At 41.1% G+C, this 21030-nt stretch overlaps 1 protein-coding gene across 1 annotated transcript in view; it reads left to right on the top strand.

The window, feature by feature from the left end:
- The window catches only part of SORCS3 (sortilin related VPS10 domain containing receptor 3), a 304754-nt gene that overhangs the window by 268356 nt on the left and 15368 nt on the right, over positions 1-21030 (top strand). The window contains exons 15-20 of the mRNA XM_086466346.1: positions 551-668; positions 2204-2337; positions 6580-6693; positions 8173-8344; positions 14764-14950; positions 17944-18077. Coding sequence (XP_086322472.1) covers positions 551-668; positions 2204-2337; positions 6580-6693; positions 8173-8344; positions 14764-14950; positions 17944-18077 — 859 coding nt within the window. The remainder of the gene's footprint in view (positions 1-550; positions 669-2203; positions 2338-6579; positions 6694-8172; positions 8345-14763; positions 14951-17943; positions 18078-21030) is intronic.

Genomic DNA, 21030 nt, shown 5'->3' with positions numbered 1-21030 from the left:
TGCAGTCAGCATTCACCAGGTGGAAGGGATGCTGCCATCTTTGCAGGTCGCTTGCCTACAGTCCATATCCCATATATGTTATTTCAGGTGTTTCTTTTACAATTCGTTAAGTAGTAAGCTTGTGCAACACAAAAGTTCAGCAGTAAAGAAAACGTCAGCTAAGAAAGGCTTGATTTTGAGACAAGCAGATGCATATATCCACCAGAATAGCTCCGCTGACATTGGACAGGTTACTTTCTAGTCTGGTTGTTTACTGTTCTTGAGTGATACCTGGCTGTCTGTATTAGACTCAGGGCCCATTGTGCTAAGTACTAGAGGCATGGAGGACTTTCCAACACAGGCTGTACAAGGGGTCAGGAAAAAGCTAAACAATCCTAGGATGTTATAGGAACAGGAAAATGTTATTTATGACTGAATAACATTTTCTGCCATCGAGCTCCAAGACTGTATATTGGTTTCTGCAGCTGAGATTCATGAGAAATTATTTGCTTAATGGAAGCATATCTCTGACTGACTCTTTTTCTTTATTTTTTTTCTCTCCTATGCTCAGAGTTTTTGGGCACTTCAGTCTCCGTTCTGAATGGCAGCTGGTCAAGGTGGACTACAAGTCTATCTTCAGCCGAAGGTGTAACAAAGATGACTACCAAACCTGGCATCTGCACAATCAGGTATTTCCACTGTGTAGGGAGGGTATGGCGGGGGTTCCTTTTCTCATACTCTGTGTTGACAGGTAGGAATGTACTTGTTCTTTTCAGCAGAGCATACGGATTTTTTGCATCCATAAAGTCACAGTTCTAACACGTTGAAGCTTTACTTTCCCTGAAGCATATGCATGAATAAACATGGGGCCAGTCTTCTTCGGGCAAGTTGGGGAGATAGTTAACTTCTCTTTGTATGAAAATATTCCACTGTACCAGCTGGATCTTTTTGCCCTCAGTGCTTAGGGCAATGTAAAACCTCACCTTGTGATTGAGTTGTAGGAGACATTGAGCTCTTTGTAGCTCTGTCAGTGACTCACGAAAATAATTTTCTTTCACTTTGCCTCTATTTTCCCTACTCGAAAATGAAAATAAAAACATTTATTCATCCTGCAGGTCCTGCAGGTGTCTGTAAAACTCTGGGGAGCCCTTGAATAAAAGACAACAGAGAAGACCAAATTTTTTCATTCTATTCAAGGGTACATGCTTTGCTTTTCATACACTGGCTTATTTTCATGCTGGATATATTTTAGGTCCTGAAGCCACTAGAGCTCTATACCCTCTGAATATTACTTATGGATTACTGGCCACGAGTATAATGTCCCACTCCCTGCAGAGCAACGTAACTAGAGCCGGAACTATTGGCACTGTGGTATTCCTGAATGAAATCCATGAATTAGAAATTATCGTTAATTTGGCAAGGATGTATCGGATAACCAAAGTCATAGAATTGAATAAACGAAAATAATTTAAAAGAAACAAAAGGGAAGATGTGTGTAACCAGGCAGTCATCTTGGGAATCACTGTTAATGGGAAAGAGAAGTATTTCAATTAGGTGTTGTCTTTTTTCTTCTATGAAGACAAATTATTTCTGCATCTCAGAAAATTCTGTTTATAGCAACTCACCTAAATGTCAAATGTTTCTTTTAGATTGGCTGCTCCCAGTAGTGCTCTTGGAAACCTTTGTGTTCAAAAAGCCCAGTATAACACACCATCAAAATTATTTGAAGCCTATGACAAAGCCAGGTCTACAAAGGAAAGAGGAGGGGAGCCAGGAGTCCTGGGTTTCACACCTAGATTTTGTCCCTGCCCTGGGTTTCAGGCTTGGGCACTTCTTCCTGTAGTAGGTTTCATCTGACATATGGAAAAAATCCTGGAGTACATCCATATTGTCTTTTCAGGATAATTCTTAGGACTAGATACATTGGATGTGTTCTGAAATATGGCGTAAGTGGGTGAGATGGCTTGGGCACCCAGGCATTTTGGGCGCGTTGTCGTTAGCATCCCAGCTCAATGCTGAACACACTGCGCTCATGAGTCCTCCCAAGGTGGCTTTTGAATTTTCAAAGCTATGAAAGGGAGCTAGACTCTTAACTCCAAACTCTCCCAATGATAATTGCTTGCTTTCATTTCCTTTTGTGTCTTTAGAAAAAATGCTTCATTTAGGGCCCAGCTGCCACTACAACTCTGTTTTTCTTTCTTCTCTTGTTCCTTGGCTGCTGAAGGGGGAGCCTTGTGTCATGGGAGAGAGGAAGATCTATAAAAAACGCAAGCCTGGAGCTCAGTGTTCCCTAGGTCAGGACTATTCCCAAACTGTGGTGTCTGAACCATGTGTCTGCGGTCAAGGGGACTTTGAGTGGTGAGTATGTGGCTCTGGGGACTTTTGCAGGGACTGTTCTTGTAGAATTGGCAGTGGCTGAGCTACTGCCCAGGCAGCAAACATTGCAGAGAAACTGGGTCTCATGCAACTTTGTGGCTGTAGTTGTACCATATAGCATAGATGTGATCCCCATACCTGTTGTGTGAGGGAGGTGTCCCCTTCATCTGTGGGAGAGATTTGTTAATCTCTGTGAGAAATCCAAGCCTGGAATTCAAAAGCAGAAAATTGCAAGTACTGATTGACTTTTTTTTTCCCATCATCCTAGAAGAGTGACAGCCAGGACTCTTCTCTGATCCAAAGCATGTCCCTTACAGGAGAAAGAGGGAATTTCTCTGTCCTTGCTTCTAAGGTCATTGAATACCTAGGAAGCAAGCTAGCAAAACATGCACATTTTTGTCACTATTCCTTTGAATTCCTGGAAACCATTTGTTGATTTTTAACAGTGTTTTATTGAGAAATTTCTGAAAGGGCTTCTGTGACATTACTGTACAGCCCACCCTTGTCAGATACAGCTACTTGTTTTGCATAAATATTGGTGTTTCTAACTTAAGGGGGCCATAATTTCCAAACTGCTTTAAAGTCACTTCGAAAGCAGCTTAAAATAAAACAGGGAAAAAATGAACTACTGCTTGATATTGCTTGACAGTCAGGGATAGGAAATAGGAAAAGGCATAACAGTCAGGATCTCTGCACAAGGAATTCCTACAGGGAACCTGTGATAGGCAATATTTCAGGGATTTAAGACTGTCAATGGCTGCGATGTTTAGCTTAAATGATCAGAATGTCATTTAAATGGAGTTCAAAATACCCTGAAAGCAGATCAGCTGAGATAATGCTTTCATTTTTATAGTAGGTTATCAAGATCAGTGTCTGATTCGGTATCGGTGATTCCTGAAAACTTCACTTACTGTTGAATCCTTCCTGAAGAGGTGTGAGGCATGAGATCTGCACATGTGTTTGGATTTATGCCAGCTGAGATTCAAAGTTCTCTTTAGAACATGGATGCACTTGAAATGCAGCAAAAATGAGTAAAAAATGTAGACCAAAGTGTTTTCTTGAATATCAGAGTAGTTTGGCTGTAAGAGAGGTTCAAGGATATAGAGCAGATATTTTCATTTTATCTGGTTGGATGTTTTAATTTGTTCCTAATGCCAAAATTACATCTGAGACTCCTTAGCTTGACTCAGGAGATCTTTCCCCTTTGTTCTCATTATGGGAACTTTCAGGATGAACAAACTATCTTGCCCTGCAGTGTTTGCCCTTGGCATTGGCATATGCCTCTGAGCTGAACCAAGCACCAATCTTCAGAGATGCTGACAAAGTAGCTCTTTTTTTTTTTTTTAATGTGGCTTTGTACCTCACCAGCTTTCAATTTTCACAGTGAAGCTTGTCTTTTCTAAGCTGTAAGTGGAAAACTGTGGTAGCTAAATTGACTTTAAGTGCTCTTCTGCCTTGAAAAGGGTCTGCATCAGAATGCACCTTTTCAATCAATCGACATGTTCCTTGCATATGTTCAGTATCATTTTTGCTTAACTTTCCCACGAACATGAGAGAATATTGCTGTTAACCTTGTCAGTCCTGCAGAGGAAATGCAGTTAGAGGACAGCAAGCTGGCTTTTGTTTCAGACTGTGCTGCCAACAGAATTGTTAACTGGCTTCCAATTGCAGAATTGTTACAGCTGGTGATGGAGAATCAGAAGAACCAGTTTCAGTTTAAGGGTGAGTTTTGATGCTAGTCTGCAGGGCTGCTGGAAGAAGGTGTGAGGAAATCGACTCGAAGAAAATACTAGCAGTGCTGGAAAAGGGACACCAAGCTTGATTATCTTAAAAGTGATTTTCAGAGAGGAATGGGTGGACTCATCTGCTCTGACTTGTGACCTCTAAAGGGCGAAAGGGCGAGACAGTTACTTAGTGGCAAGATATGAGTTATTCTAGAATATGATTCATCTGCCTTCTTTTGAATGTCAGTATGAGAACAGGAGGCGCTGAGAAGTGCCTTTTCTCTTCGCCGACTAGAAGAAGGCTCTAGGCAGGGAGCTCATGGAGATGCGTCCCCACTGTAGGTATCTACAGGTGGAAGGACAGCTCCTACTCTTCCACTTGATGCTTTTGAAATTGAAAGATATCCACTCAGCCTTTTCTGGCTGGGTTCACAATTGCCAGTTGTTCTTGGAAGCACTGACTGGCTTGTTTCTTCTGTGTGAACCGACGAGGTCCCGTGGAGTATCAGGAAAAGGAGGAGAGTCAGCAGCTAGGGTTGTGTGAGTACGCTGACCGACAGCTGCCAACAGACAGGCCTTCTGCTTCCCCAGGAAGTAGGTTTGGAGGCTGGTTCTGGTCACAGAGCATCCCATGCTACTAGATGTGATGGTGCCTCCCTTCAAGAGCTGTGCAGGCAGGACAAATTACTGCAGGAGCCCTACACCACAAGTTGTGAGGGCTGTGCTCCCTCCCATTTGGTCACAGCGCTCTTGCCCCTGTCTCCCTCATGTTGTGGTGTGCTACCTGTTTCCTGCTCTTAGATATAAGGCTGATCTGAATTTCAGGCTCATAAATCATGATTCAGGGCCCAAATTCAACAAATCCTCATGAGATAAGTTGGGGGTAACTCCTGCCAGCCCTCACAGTCATTTCCAAAAGCAAGCCCTGGCCATTTTCTGACAGAGAATAGCAGAAGGAACTCAGAAGTGTTATTAAAGCGCTCGCTGATCTTTCTTTTCCCTCCTCCTGCTTCTTTATTTACTCTGTCAAGATAGCTTTCCTGAGAAAGACAGCACAGCAGCTGGACTTGATTATTTCCTTAACTTATGCAGACCCTGGGGCTTATGAGAAGGAAGGTGGGCAGCATGCGAGGTTTTAATATACATTTACCAGAAGTTAATGAACAAGCACAGAACCTTGAGGGCATACAGCAATGTTGTCTTTAATTTTATTAAATATTTATGCAGCTCTTTTCTTCTTTGGGGCAAAGTACAGCTCCTCCTGAATATTTTTAATTACCAAGTCACTGCCAGGCATTTTTGACTGTGCAGGTCGGACCCACTGAGAATGATTAAATTGAATGTTGAGAAAAAGAGCATTAGGGAATCTCTGAACCTTTTAAAGTAGCTTGCAGAATTTTCGGCCTCCAAAAAAGAAACAGTAGCATCCTGCGTCACTGGGGACATAGCACAATTTTGTTTCACCAAAGGTCTTTCTAGAGACTTTCTGTTGACAAGTCAGGTTCTGAATAGGGGAAGGATAAAACTCAGAGTGTCCTAAAGGGCACAGAGAGCTTTCAAGGCAGTGGCTTTTGCAGTGTCTGTGTTTCCACAGAGGTTTTGTTTGTTGGCATATGTTAACCTGCTTCAGGCAAAAATCCAGAATCTCTTTTTATTTGCCCCTTGAATCAAGCCTGCCAATAAAGGCTATGCATAGAAACCTAATCCAGAGCTTATTAAAACTTGTGGAAAGCTTTGGATTAATCCTATTGCTTCATCATTGTATTGGCATGCAAAGGCAGCTGTAAAAATAAGTCTTGGATGTGGTTGTGTACACTTCCACTCTTTGGTGGTCCAAGGAAGCATCAATACCCTGGATTACCTTCCCCATGTGACACAATACCATGTAATCCTTAGACTATCAGGTTGGCTGTGTTGTTTTAGATTAGTGTTGGAAAAACATAAACTGTATTTTCTTTCACGCCAGTCATAGCTCAGTCAAAGAGCAGAGAGGCCATTAACGTATGTTCATGCCTTGACTAGTTTTTCAGGAAGTGCTCTTAGTGTTTTATATTCCTAACTGCTTCATTTGGAAGAAGTGGTATTAGATCTTGGAATTAAGTCTGGTTTGTTCTGAAAGAAAAGACTGCAAAAAGCAAGCAAACCAAAAGAACCCAACAAGTGAAATTTGTAGAGATCAAGAGGAAAAGAAATGAACAATACCATTTTCTTTCTGAATCTTTGGTCATGTTTTGTTACCAAATGAAACACAAGTCCTCCAGTGCTCTGCAGAGTTGGTAGTTCTGATGTTGTCAGATGTCATGTACCTTCTGTGAACTGCGTTCCTGCCTCTCAAAGGAATCAAGCGCTTTGTCTCTGGATGAGCCCAATCTGTGATGTCGTGCCATCCAGCAGAGAGCCACCAACATACACATGCTTTGGGGAACAAAAACGTCACCTAAAACTCTGAGCTAAATCTAGTAAATGGGTACAGTGGTGCACTCATGACTTGTCTCCATAGTGACTACGGGTATGAGAGGCACAGCAACAACCAGTGTGTCCCAGCCTTCTGGTTCAGCCCATCCTCCCTGGCCAAGGATTGCAGCATTGGTCAGAGCTACTTGAATAGCACTGGGTAAGTGAATCTTGCATTCTCTCTGATTTTGGTGACCTTGCAGTAGACAAGAGAACCTGGATGGTTCTTTTCTCTGTGTATTCCACCTGGCTCTTTTCCAGTCTTATTCATGAGATAATGTTTGCAGCAGCATCTGTATGGAACATTGCCTCATTCCTCAGAGACAGGGAGAAGCACATTAACGTAAGTGACATGTAGATATTGTATTGCTATCAAGTGATGTATGATCCCTGGAGCTTAGACTCAGAGCTTCCCTTTGCTGCAAAATTAAAACACGAATCAAGAAGGTCTATCTAAGAGACAGCTGAACATTTAAAAGGACAGGTTTGAGGTATTTCACATCGTTTTTCATTGAATCTCTTCCCATCTTACAGGTCCTATTTTTAACAGCTTCTGGGAAGGCTCAAATGAGCAATTTTTAGCCTCTTTTTTCCCCCCCTACCATTTTCACTTTGTATATACAATACCTTGTGATTTCAGACAAGCTACATGTGCTGTTTTCTCTTGGTTTTACCCAGAACAGATGGCAAGTCTTGGTTTATTATGGTAGTAACACTTTGCAAATGCTATTCTATCATGTGGGGGATACTCTGAAACTCTGGTTGGTTACACTGGCTGGTGCAAAATTGTGAGGTTCCTTCTCAGGCAGTGCAGGTCCTGCAGGCATTGCAGGGCTGCTTCTGAGTCGTGGCTCATGCATGCTCGATTGTTATGACAGGGTTGTTTGTGGCTGGTTGATGTGGGTGGCTGGACAAAGTGAAGCTGCTGGGAGTCTGGAGTCACTTAAGAGACCTCCTTTCAGCTGAAAGGTTGCTATAAATATGGAGTGTAATTACAGGAGCCTGGCCAATATGACTACTTGAAGCCTTCTTGACAGAGAGCAAGAAAAAAATAGTTGGGGTCTCTGTCTTTTTAACCAATCCTGTGTTTTTACTGTGTAATTACTAGAAAGGGTTAATCCTTCTCAACAATACTGGGAATAGCCAAGTGTCTTGCTAGTTAGCTACCATCTTCCAAGAAGAGCCAAGAGAAAAACCCATTCCTTGAATCATTTTAGAACTGGACTGGACAAAGCTCTTGGCAGATCATTCCAAGTGCCTTCTAGCAGAGTAGAGGCAGACAAAATGTCACACAAAGCATAATTAAAAAGCTGGGATGCAGGTTGCAATCCTGAAGGCATGGGGACTTGAAGGAGTTCTCTGCCTTTCAGCAGGGCAGAGTAATTCACCTCCACAATGTGTGGCTATTCTCAGTGGTGCTGCTGAGAATCTCTGGAGAAGGTTGGACTGTGATTTGTTTGGCTTTCTCCAATTTAATAAAGCGTTAGGTTTCTTTGATTCTTCCTTTCAGTGAGGGAATCATTCAGGCAGTTAGTCTTTGAAAAAACTCATGCAATAATGCTGAGGAACAAAACAAAAACAGAACAAAACTTTTCCACCCACCACCTGAGCCAAATCTCCTTTTGTTACTGTTCCCCAGGTACCGAAGGATTGTTTCTAACAACTGCACAGATGGCTTGCGAGAGAAGTACATGGCCAAGATGGAGAAGTGCCCTGGAAAAGCACCTCGGGGACTGCACATCCTCACTACTAATGGAAAGTTGGTCACAGAGCAGGGACACAATGCGACCTTCATCATCCTTATGGAAGAGGTGTGTTAGTGGTCTCAGCAAAACTTTCGCTGCATGGCAGGACTGGCATTCTTTTCCTTCACTTGGCAGGCCGCTGAGGGGAAAATAGCGATCAGGTGGGGTTGTGAAATGATGAACACTCCTGAGGTTTAGGAGAATTAATGAGAGGGGGCTATACTTGAAACATACAAACAAATCTTTGGGTCAAGCCGAAGGAGTATTTGGCCTATTGTCTTGCCTATTAGTGACGATGAAGCCAACACTGAAGAAAGATAGATCTGGTCAAAAATGTATTTCCCCACTAGCTTCTTGCTGACTACAGTGAACTGCAGTTTATTGAATTTGTGAGGCAGAAATGGTGTCTCTGTGCTTAATAATTCTGTTTCTGGGATGAAAAGCTTTAGCTGAAGCTTTGCTGGGAAAGGTTAAGAACAATGGGGAATGTTTTCAGACTTGTGGGGAGCAGTGAGGGACATTATTGTTTTGCAGTAGAAATTGAGCCTCCTCAAACCACCTCTGAGCTCCTCAGCCCATATCTATTTTATTTATTGGTACAATTCCCTCTGTAGCCAACAGTAGCATAAGTGATACCAGGCCATTCTGGTGCCTCAAGCATCACAATGTTGAGGCATTTCTGGTGATCTCTCTGAGTCAGGTACCCCTCTGTTTGGCAAACCTATATAGTGCAGTCCGTGTCACCAAGGCTTGTGGCTCAGTGGAGGGATGGATAGCTAAGGAAGGCACTTGGTATGTATTCAGGCTGCCAGAAGGGTTTTTCAAATGATCTTATGTCTCTTCTGGTCTGTGATTTGATTTGGGGATGTAAGTGACTGAACCACAAAAAGCCCTGCTGTGTTTGCAGCTGCTGCATTCCCCTGCTGGCTTCTGACTGCCCATGGATGGCGTTGTTGGAGGTCCCACAATGGATTGTGTTACATCTGTTTTCTGGTTAAATAGAAGGGACAACTCACAACTTCACTTCTGACATCTTTGGGTGTCTCAGGAGGGGCAGCCAGGGAGTGAGGTGGTGTCAGAGAACCACAGGTACATTTTGTCATCTGCTCTGTCCCGTGTACTTCATTTTGGGACAGAACCTGGAGACAGCTGAGAGCCAGACATGCGATGGTCATGAACATAAGAGTAACAACACCAGGACAGACTAGATGCCTGTGTCCTAAGTATTCTGCTCTGACAACAAGCAACATTAGGTCTATGGGGAAGTCATGTTAGAAACAGTGCAAGCCTAGTGTCCCTTCTCCTCCCAGTCCCAGGAGTAGCCTCCATTGGCAACTTAGACCTTCCAGAAAATAAGAAGCTGTTGTAAATCTGAGCGTACTGCCATGGAGAAGTTTTTTCTCATGATACTTTGTTATTGTTTTGTCGGTTTTTTTTTTTTTTAAACACACACACTTCTATTAATTTAAATTCTTATACAGTAATTAAATGTTTCATTGGGACCCCACTAATCTGACAGGGCCTCTTTACATGCTTCCTCAGAGGTTCATGCATGCTCTGCTTTTATACAAAGTGGATTTCTTGTCTACCTGGCTGATTCTTTTATATTCTGCAGACTTGACATGGTAAGACGATTTGTATAGAAACTGTGAGTGGGAGTTGAGAAAAGAAGAGACATAATCTAAAAATTAGGAATCTAGTAGTAATTTATTAGGGAACTCAAGCGGAACTGCTGCATACAAAGAATGATAAACAGATGGGGAATAAGGCAGCAGTCAAGTTAGCTGAAGAATAGAATCTTTACAAGGCTTTAGAGATTGAAGAGGCAGCTGAATAAATATGTGAGGTCATTCACTCTATGTCCTTTGTTGAAAAACAAGGATAGTTAGAAAAACGTTTCATTGAAACAATTTTTTTCTAAGGGAAGAAGATCTTCAAGAGCATGTCTTTGTGGGTGAGCAGCTTATTCCACAGAGACTTGTGCATTGAGTTTGTTTCTTAAAAGAATAGACATTTTAAGAGGAAAGAAAAAAACAACCCAACAGTGTGATTTTGGGAGAAAGTATTCCAGGCTTTCAGTGTGAACCTGAGACAAATAAATTATCATCAAAGTATTCCTTATTAGTTGGAAGAAATAATTTCTGTGTAATTCTTAATTATTACATACCTTGCTATCATACAGATTCGTTTCTGCCTCTCTCCACCTTCTCTGGTCAGCCTGTTTCCTGGTAGCTTGTTTTGCACCTATGTCTATGCTCACTTTCTGAGCCAAACAGCAGTCTGACAAGCCCTCCTATGGATACATCTGTGTGGTCTCCATTCAGCCTTCCTACTGTTTCAGACTAACCCTGATCAGCAGCTTTGTGGTTAGACTTCGGTTCCTTTCTACCTTCTAGTACACACCCTCAATGTATCGGTGTGGCTGACCTTTATGCTGTCCGATGGTAAATGAAGACTTTATCATAGTTAATTGAAAACTAAATTTCTCAGGATTTATAGATTTATCTTTAGTAGAATTGTTCACAGTGGTAATTCAGAGTATGTGTGTGGCAATGACAACAGGCAAAGAAATGCAGAATCACAGAATGACTGATGATTTTGCTGTGTTTTTAGAAATATGGGGCTGGACTGTGATTTGGACTCTGTATACATGCAATGGAACACAAGGAGATAAGAAACTTTTCTTTTTCCTTTTTTTTAAATCCAAGTTTGACTTTGAGCACAAAGAAATCATAGACTGCCAAATTGCTGTTATATGGAGTTGTGTTCTTGACTGGATCTATGAATCTGTTTTTGCACCTGATTTTTTCCGTGTATCCCCAACTCCCCCCTGAAGAGTACATAAACTCACCTCAGGCCTAATGGTTGTTTATGTGGCAGCTCCAGTTAGTGAACTGTTCTGTTCCCTTGTCTTCTGTTTGTGCTATCTCACAGCTTCCCTCTTTCAGTAATTACAACGTGATGGCAAGACTTTGTAACAGGGTTGTAATTGCAAGTGAGCTGAGACGGCAAGCAGTGACTATTCAAATAACTAGCCTGAGCAAGTACTGAAGCTCTGCACATCTGTTAGAAGATTGCTAAACTGTGTTTATAGAAAGAGATAGCCATATCCGTGTCATATTTTTATGCAAACAATTAGAAGAACCAAAATACATTGTGTATATACATTCCATCCCCCCATCCCAAGCATATGCTGGATGAAATATAACCCTCCTGAAATCAGTGGGAGTTTGGCTCTTAACTTCAGGAGGCCAACATTTCAACTACTGTTCTGTCTTACAGTTTTTGTCACTTTGCTGGTGTGGCTTCCAGGCAAGAAAACTTTCCCAGGCTACTCTTGATGGGGAGATGACTTTGAAGGGCTGTCCATGGCAATACTCCTCTCCACCCATTCCACTACCCTTTGCCTGCTCACTCATTTCAGTAAGCAGAGCTCCAATCTTTGTGACAGCCCCTAGCTTGTTCCCTTTTGGTAGTTTACAGGTCTTAAAGCAACAAAATATGCCTTTTGAATATATATGGAAAGCAATGGGGTTTTTTCCATTTGAAATGCCTCCACTTCGTTTCTATTTTAATATATATTCATAAACTCCGCAATATCTGACGTGTGGGGCTAGCACACTTATTTTAGTATTTTATATACTGGATATAGAGGTATGGAAAGGAGAAGGTAAACATGATTAGTGTGATGGGCAGGCTTTGCACTGAAGACCCAACTCTCATAATTGGATAGAAAGATCATCTGCTACTGTTTAGACAAGGAAAACTTGTTCTTGCTTCTCCACTTCAAACCTTCTCATATAGATATGATAGAAACATATTGGAGAAGCAAGGAGGAAATGGAAAGGAGAATTGTAAGGCATGAGAGGAGCTGCCAATGATGGGTGCAAGAGATTTCAGCCTGAGGTCATCAGTGATGAATCCATCCCAGATCAAAATTTCATCCTCTATTCAGTGTCTTCCATATGAGATGAACTTGCCGTCTTAGTGCATTCCCTTGAGAAGTGGTTTTGAAAGTTTAACGAGCTGTGGGAGCCTTTCTATCAAATAACTGGATATCTCAAGAGTATAATTTTGCCCCCACTGGAGAATTTTTTCGAGTTACTTAAAAAACTCTATGCAAAAAGGATGTTATTGGCTACTTAATATTATAGATAGGTTTAGTGTCACTACTGCTCTGGTCCTCTATGTTTTCTTTTTGGTTTATACTGTATTTTTATTGTCCTAATAGGACAGAGGTGAAAATGGTGCCTTGATCAAGTCAATAGACGAAACTCCCCTGGCTCCTGTGGAATGGGAATGATGGAGCAAGGAAGGAGAGAGATCTAACATATATAACCAAATATCCATATTTAAAAAACTACATGAAATAACCCTGATTATATGGGTGTGTACTTGAAGACTCCATGTGTACATACAAGGCAAATTCTCGTCTGATTTGTTAATGCAGGCATAGCCTATGAAGAAGATAAAGTCTGTGGTGCATACTGCAGTCCTGATTATCTACACAGGGGACCTCCTTCAGCATGGTCTGGCTTCTTGCCTGCGCTCCTACGTTTCCATCCAAAGCACAAGATCAGGTGCACTTTCAGGACTGGGACCAGTAGCAGAACACAGCGTCCTGCCTGTGTCAGCACACTGTAAACTTGAAAAATACTACTCAGAGGAAAGCCGGTACTGTCAGCTCTAAAACTTGTATGGACTGTCACAGGTGTGGTTGTCCAAAGCAGTCTTTTCCCTTTGTCTGCTCTGCACAGTTTTTTTAGGAAGTCAGGGTTTGTTTTGTACAATACCCGGCCCAGAGGCTGAAGTGAAATCTGTAAGTTCAGTGGTCTTTTTCAGTGAGCCCAGTGGATGTAGGACCCTGCTGGATTTGAGCATGCTGTGAAGGGATTTGAGGTACATCAGAACTGGCTGTGAGTTACATAGTTGCTTCCCTCCCTTAAATTGGTATGTACTGGAACTGCCCGTTAGCTTTGATCCTGACCCTATCCATTTACAGCTATAATGGGGTTTATGAGATGGCCATGAAATATTTCTGAATTTCCTATTTTTTTTTTTTTTTAAAAAAAAGGCAGTTACATTTAGGAGCAGGGATTTTTAAAAAAAAATTATTTATTTTTGTTTTTTTTCTTTGGAATGTCACTTTTACCTGCAATGTATCTGGGGATTGGTTTCAGTTTTGGGCTAGAAGCGTCTCCAAAAGGTGTTCACCCGTAGTGAATACAGTGGAGACCTTTCATGAAGGGACATGACTTGGGCTAATGCATCTTATATGTATATGCAGAAAGCTATAGAAACTTAATCTGAGGTGTAGTTTTATTTCAGTGAAATCACTGCAGTGGGCTTTGGCCCCGTTTAAATTAGCCTTGTTTTGTGTAACTTTTAGTCGGCTGGGGACAAGTATAATGTAAGGCTCCAAGAAACTGAAAAAACAGACACTTCTACAGTTCAACTACAGTAGTTTAAAGAATGATTTCAATTAAAACAGTGCAGCTGCTGCCTCTAGACAATATCTGCAATGCTGGAATCGCTTGTCTGTTGTTCCCTCCTTCGTTTAATAGCTGTCATTGACAGTAATCCTAGAAGGGATTTTCTTGTCATCTACTTCATTCTCCTGTGTATCCAGGCCCTATCTCTGTGTTGATTGACATTAGACAAAAACTGTCAGTCTTTGGTGTGGGACTCAACCTGTATAAATTCAGCTATCCTGAAGTTGCATGTCTGGTTGAAACAAGTGATCTAGGTTCTCTATCATCAGGGTACAGGGATGACTATTTGCAGAAGATGATTCATGTCACCTATCTCAGTTATCTTAGGATGGGATGTGTTGGTTTCTTGCTGTCTGTCTGTCTTTCTTTTTCACTGGTTATACAGGAAGCCTGGAAAACTTTCTTGGACTAGACTTATAGCATCTCAGTGACTAGGTTCTGTTTCTTTGGAATGTATTAGAGAGCTACTTCAACCATTGTCTCCACAGTGTCTTCCCAATGCTCCCATGTGCATATGGGAATTGTTCTCCGATTAGCATCTAGCTTACCATCAGTGTAGTGCTTCCCATCTCACTGTCTCTGATGGAGGTATTTTTTGGACACCACCCATTCAACGAAAGGCTGTGCAAAGCCCTGGCCACCCCAGTGACACATAATACCCAGCCATGCATTGCATTAGATGATTCAAATATGGTCCCCTTGATATATGTATGTTTGGCACGCTGCCCTTCCAAAAATCTCTAAACCCAAATAGAGGAATAACATCTCTTTACAGGTTAAATGTTCAGCTATTCTAAGCATTGCTTGTGTATAATTACCTGGTGTTGGTTTAAGCCTGGCCACTTTGGGGACTGACAGAACAAAGTTAGGCTTTTTTTGGTAAAGTTACAATTTTGTGTCCGTGCTAATGAAATGGAATGGAAAAGTGGGATGGAGGGTAATATAAATCACTTTTATCAGCCCAGTTTCCTAATCCAGCCTTCTCTGTTGCAGGGCGATCTCCAAAGGACAAACATTCAGCTTGATTTTGGAGATGGCATTGCAGTATCCTATGCTAATTTCAGCCCTGTTGAGGATGGCATCCGGCATGTGTATAAGAATGCTGGGATCTTTCAGGTGACAGCATATGCGGAGAATAGCCTGGGCTCTGACACTGCTGTCCTCTTCCTGCATGTGGTCTGTAAGTACTTCCAGTTGCTAGATTCCTTGGGTGAAAACCTGACCTCACTGAAAATCCCTGCAACTTCAGTCAGGCATAAGAATACATGCAAACCCACCTACGTATGTGGCTTACGGTCTTCCAAAGGCTTGGACTTTTAGACACTCTTCTGTCTTTTTAAGTAAACTTTATTGAATGAAGAGGAAGGGAAGTTTCTTTTAACAAAAGTGTATTTGCAGTCCTCACAGATACAGAGGAAAGTTTGAAAAGGTTTCCTGAGCTTTCCAAAAGGGTCAAAGACCAAACAGCATATGAAGCAAAGTCCAAATGCATGTTTTCAATATGCTTCTAATACCAAGAGGTTTAGATTAATCTACTAAATTTTGAGTCAGTTATTCACGATTTGGGAGTTTACAGTGCTTATTAAATAAAAGAAAAGCATTGTGCTGAGCATACTTCCTGGGATATGAATGCACTGAGAGCTAATGTGCTACTTCTCATATTTCATGTGTTTAACACGCATCCCTGACTTTTCCCTCCTGTATGGTAGATCAGTGCAATTTCTCTCCGCTTGGCACATGAGCAGAGTGAAATACGGAGCCCCAGCTGATTTTCTCAAAGCCACAGGAGACAGCAGAGGATGTGGAACACGGGATGAGACCAGGAAGATCCCAGTTCTTTGTCCTGCTCTCAGACTACTAGATCTCCTGGGCAGAGAGCTCTGTCGTGTTCAGATGTAGCTCATCAGTTTTGCCCCTAGTACTGTTCACAGTCATGTCTGTCTTCCCCCTTAGCCTGTCAGAATGTCTTCTAGCTTGCCTATCTTTTACTTGAGCTTTTCTGCTGAGAGGAAGCAAGTCGGAAATTTCCAAAACTCAAGAAGTTTTTTCTCCTTTTTAATTTCAGGCTCCCAGTGTGAAGGAATAAATGTTCCTTGAAGCTTTTATTATGCTCATAATTCCCTCAAAGTCAATCGTGGCTGCATTTAACAACCTGTTATTAGAGCATTAGATGTTTTTTCCTTCACCTTGGGCCATTAGCTGACAAAAGTGATGGTTACCTGGTAATAACAACCAGCTTTGTATGGATTGTCTGATTTTTCTCATAGGAACGGCTTTTTCATGGTGAGGATTTTAGAGCAGAATGTAACATGGGGCAGTTGCTTGACCTGGTTGTGCTTCTCTACCCTCTCCTTCCCCAGCCTGTCAGGTCTCTCCTTTGACTTTTATAGCATTCTTAGGTGGCCAACTTCTTGTCTCTAGGGAAATATTTTGCAAGAATTACCATTCATGCTAACACTGAAATAAGATGATATCTCAGTACTAGACTTTTAATATATTTGGATGTACTAGTCAATATAGGAGGTTTGACCTTGAAGCTCAAACATACAGACAAAAATATAAATGACCCTTATTATACAGTCTGTCTGGTGCTGGAATCCTGTGCTGAAAATAATATGAAAAAGAAGCTCCTTGGGCTCAAGAAACAGTAGTTTTCTACCCTGCAGCTTTATCAGTGGTCAGTCAACTTTTCATCTTTCTGGAATCTGCTGTCACGTTGCTCATCTCTTCATTTAAAGGAAGTGAAGATACTAATGTTTTTCCTCTTACATACACTGTCCAAAATATTTTGGGGAACCTGCTCTTCTTGGGAACCCAGAGTACTTGCTATTGGCAGAGTTCAGGAGTGACTTGCTGGTAGAAACCTTTTGGGAAAGGGGAAGAAAAAAGTACAATTTTCAAGGAGCCAAAAGCAAGAATAGTGTCTCATTTGCTCAGAGCTGTATGTTCTGGTGGTAAAAGACTAGCTCTTGCTCTCCAAAATCCTTGTAATCCAAGTAAGTGGAGAAGTTATTAATGTCCTTATTTCATGCTTGAAGAGCTGAGAGGTAACACAAGAAAATCATCTTAGTTAAAACCAGAAATTTCCTGCTTCCCAGATTTAGTGTCTTATTAAAAAAAAAATCTTTCTTATTTCATCCTTTCCTTCTCACAGTGATAGTCTGTCAGTTTGCTGTGTTTTAAAAGGTGCCATCCAGAAAGACTTAGTAACACTGTCTGATGTGCAGCAGTTATCAGCTGAAATTCAGTATCAGTAAAAACAAAAAATTAAACGAGAAGGAAAACAATGGAGATAGTAAAAAGCTTTAAACAAACTAGCAAACAAAACCTCAGTATTTTTTACACATGTTGTTTTTTTTTCCTGGAGGGGAACTGGCTTCTTAATTCTGGACTTCATGTACTGGACTCACTCTGGATATCTGCATTTTTAGACACAACTTTGCATTGATACTTTCTTATTCTTTAAGTCTTTCAGAAACAAGTTCTTTTGACAGTTAAATGCTTTGATATGCCAATGCACACATTTTTTTAAGTAGTTCCTGACTTCTTGCTAGTGGTAACTGACTCTCCAAAGTCTTTTCAAGGTCAGGCCAAAGTCAAAAACATACCAAGGATTTCCAAAATCATGGATCTTTCTTTTGGAGAACTTGTAAAAAACTTGTCAGGGTGTATTTAATCAAGTAAAAAATGCCTCATATATAATCAGATGTAAGCCATCTTGGCTAAAATGATTTTCCCACAAATCTTAGTAGCCCAGTGAATATATTTTCAAGAAAACACCTTCTTTCTCTCTTGTGTCCGATTCCTCAAGCTTTTAATAGCATCTTGCCTTCTCCAGTGTAAAGCTGTTTTGTTGTTCTCCCTTGAACTGCATTAAAAAAATTCTTCTGAACACAGAGCTGATGTTTTCTGAAATTAATACTTTGGAAAATGTGCATTTCTGGCTCCCCTAGAATTAAGAGTGAGAAAAAAAAATTGTATAATTTTATGTTTGTTAATCTGATATCTTTTACTGTTGCTTATTGACAGCAGGAATTATCTTGTATTGCTATAATAGAGTGTCTCTGCTGACATAATACATTTGATTTATTTAAAGGAAAGATTATGCTGTTCACAACTGTGCAGGGAGGATTTAGCTCAAAGCCTCTAATAATGAATTCACTCTTCCCATAGGTCCAGTGGAGCATGTCCATCTGAGCGTCCCTTTTGTCGCCATCAGAAATAAGGACGTCAACATTACTGCAGTAGTTTGGCCCAGCCAGGCAGGGACACTTACCTACTTCTGGTGGTTTGGCAACAGCACCAAGGTACAGCTGCCCTTTTGTTCATCTTCACTTTCTAAGCTTGTTTCACCAGAGAGGGGACTCTCCCAGCCCTAATAAAATCCTCTTGCCTTTGCTTGTTTTGTGTTTTCATTTTTTCCTATATCTAAAAAGAGTTGTCATTATCTAACTTCAGCCTTTGTGAGTTTATTTCCTCCTGTCTCATGTTGTTCTTAGGAGTCATTACTTTTTTACATCTGGTTGTTACCAGCCCTGTTGAGCTTTGAAGACTACTGTTATTACCAGCGTTCACTTGCAACTTAACTGAATTATATAGCACTATATATGGGATAATACTGGCTTTCAACACAGTGTTTAAAAACTGCCGGTGTTCAAATAACCATGGGGGTTTCCATTATGTACCAGTATGCAGCAGATTCCAACACAATACTTTGAAGCTGTTGGTGTTCAAATAACCAGTTGTATCTAGAATTTCAAGCTACACTCTTAATGAATTGTTTGTGTCTGTCCGTGACTATTGTTCACAGTCTTGGATATATTAGAGAGGGAGATAAGACTTCTTTGTAGTGAATTTTCAAATGATTGGCAAAAATTTATAATAAAGAGCCTTTTTATCGATAATTAAAGTAAGCAAAACTGCAAGTTGTGGTCATGCTTTCAAATGGAGAGAGCAGAATTGCTTATTAGCTACAGTTTTTATTGTAGGCTTTAGGAGTGAGAGAGCTGACACACGGGCACTATCCTCCATTATTACAGTTGTGAAATGTGCAGCTGATAATTCTGCAGTGTAGTATCTGCTGTTATTTACAAAAGCAGTTTGTCACATCATCGTCTACGTTATTGAGTTGCAATTGAAGATGTGCACTGAGGTGAGATCACAGTAGATAAAATGGATATTTTACATGAAATATGGAACTTGAGATAAAAAATACCAGGCACACAAGTATTTTATTTTTCTCTTTGACAACGCTGCTTGTGTCTTAACCTCTTACCAACAGCAGCAGGAGGGAAAGAAAAAAAAAAAAAAAAAAAGAAATAAGAAATGCTGCATCTACTGGGATTTTACGTCAAGTTAGGAAGCTTACTGTAAAAACTTACTTTTGTGGAAGCACAACTGAGGCACCGGAAGAGCTCAGGAACAAAACCCACTTACTATAGCTTGGCAAGTTGCTGTGCTCCAGCTGAGATATGGCAGCCACTCACATACACACATCTAGTCCAGGACAAGTACCGGGTAATTCCACATAGTTTATACTGCACTGAAAGAGAGGGATGCAAAATCACATTACAGCTCAGATATCTTCGTCTCAGTGTTCATACATGGACAGCCATTAAAGTACATCTGAGACAATTTAGGTACTGGTAACTTGATCATCTGCTTAAGCCCTCCAGTGTATCCAGGTGTCAGAGTTTTCCTGCCATTGTTTTTGTTCTTAATATAGAAGCTGGTTGTGAATAGGTCCTAAAAAAAGATTTTTTTGAAATAGAAAGTAATCTAGAAAAGCTACTTTACTACGTAAAGTAGTGTGTTCACTGAAGATTTCCTTACAGCTGTCATGGTGCTTGCATCTGGGTTGTAAATATGTTGTGACCTGTTTTATCTTCTAGCTTACATTTCATAGGCATATGAGAGTACAAGCATAGGCAAGAGAGTACAAGCAGATATGGATGTGTTTGGGATGGATGCTTTGGACACAGCTGCACATGGAGCAGCTGATCCTTATGATGCCTTGGGGTGATTGTACATGTTGCTGAAATATGTTGAGGTGTAGATCAGTAAAGATGGTGCCACTTACCTGTGGACAAATCAAAGACCCAGAGCACCTTTCATTCTTTGCAAAGCATTATCTCCAGCTACTTCATGAAATGTACTTCAACCTCAACTCTGACAGAAGTATGGCAAAGGATATAGCCGTAACAGCCACAGCCACCTTTTTTTTTCAGGACAAAGTCTGCATCACATCAAAATTCCTTCTCGGATATTTAATGTACATGTCAGATCCTTCTCTGTGCCTACTCATGGGCAAACTGTGGTGCTTTAAGCACAGGTGGAAGATGGGGACACTGATTTGTGTGTGAATTGAAGGATGAGGTATGTAATATTGTGCATAGTGACTGCTATTGTTAGGTGATATATTCTAGTTCCATGCTGAGGGATTGCAGCTTCTTTTCCTGTTCAGCCTGTAGGCATCCCAGGCAGAACCAGATGTGTCTTGTGTCACTGTGCATTCTCACTGAGGTACTTCTGTGCTGTTGCACAGGTGAATGTTGTCTTAGACTCAAATGAGGCTGAGGCTCTTCTGCTGCCCTCCCCAGCCTGCTGGAACCATTGTACTGAGTCTCTACTGTGCTAATTTTTGCAGTATACCCAAAGGCCAATTTGCTTGGATTAACACAGGTCCAGTTTAATAAATGTGTCCAGCTGTCTAATAGGTTCGAGCAAATGAACCTTAAACTACTTGATTTAATTTAGAGTTAGTTTTCAGGTCTTGGTGCTTGAATTAAAATTAAGGAGTTGGCAGAATGTTAAAACTCCATGATGGAGGTGAAATCATCCATGGTAATGGGATGTCCAGCATACACACATACAAAAAAGAAAAATTGTAATTTTAAAGGCCATATTGGTTCATCTTATCTGCCTTTGCACAGAATCACTACCTGTAACCTCCATAAAGATTGCTAGTATCACTGCAGTTTGATGTAGGGCCATTTTGCTTGTTCAGGATGTGTGTATATCTAAATATATGTTAGCTAGGCCTCCAGCACTAGCACAAGATGGCACCCTTGCTGACTTAGTCTGCAAATCCCATGTGGCCAAAGAGATTTTTCTTTTTTTTCTACTGCTTTTTCAGCTCATGGATGAGGGAGTCAAAGGAAGGTGGCATTCTGCAGGGAGGGAAATGGCCAGTCTGGCCTGTGCCAGTGGAAATTTTGATTTGGCTATGAAAATGGCACATATGGCCACTGCTTTGAAATG

The sequence above is a fragment of the Leptosomus discolor genome, chromosome 6, assembly GCF_034619465.1.
Source record: "Leptosomus discolor isolate bLepDis1 chromosome 6, bLepDis1.hap2, whole genome shotgun sequence".
NCBI lineage: Eukaryota > Metazoa > Chordata > Aves > Leptosomiformes > Leptosomidae > Leptosomus > Leptosomus discolor.
The sequence above is the reverse complement of the archived record's forward strand: the minus strand, read 5'-3'. Positions and strand labels throughout refer to the sequence as shown.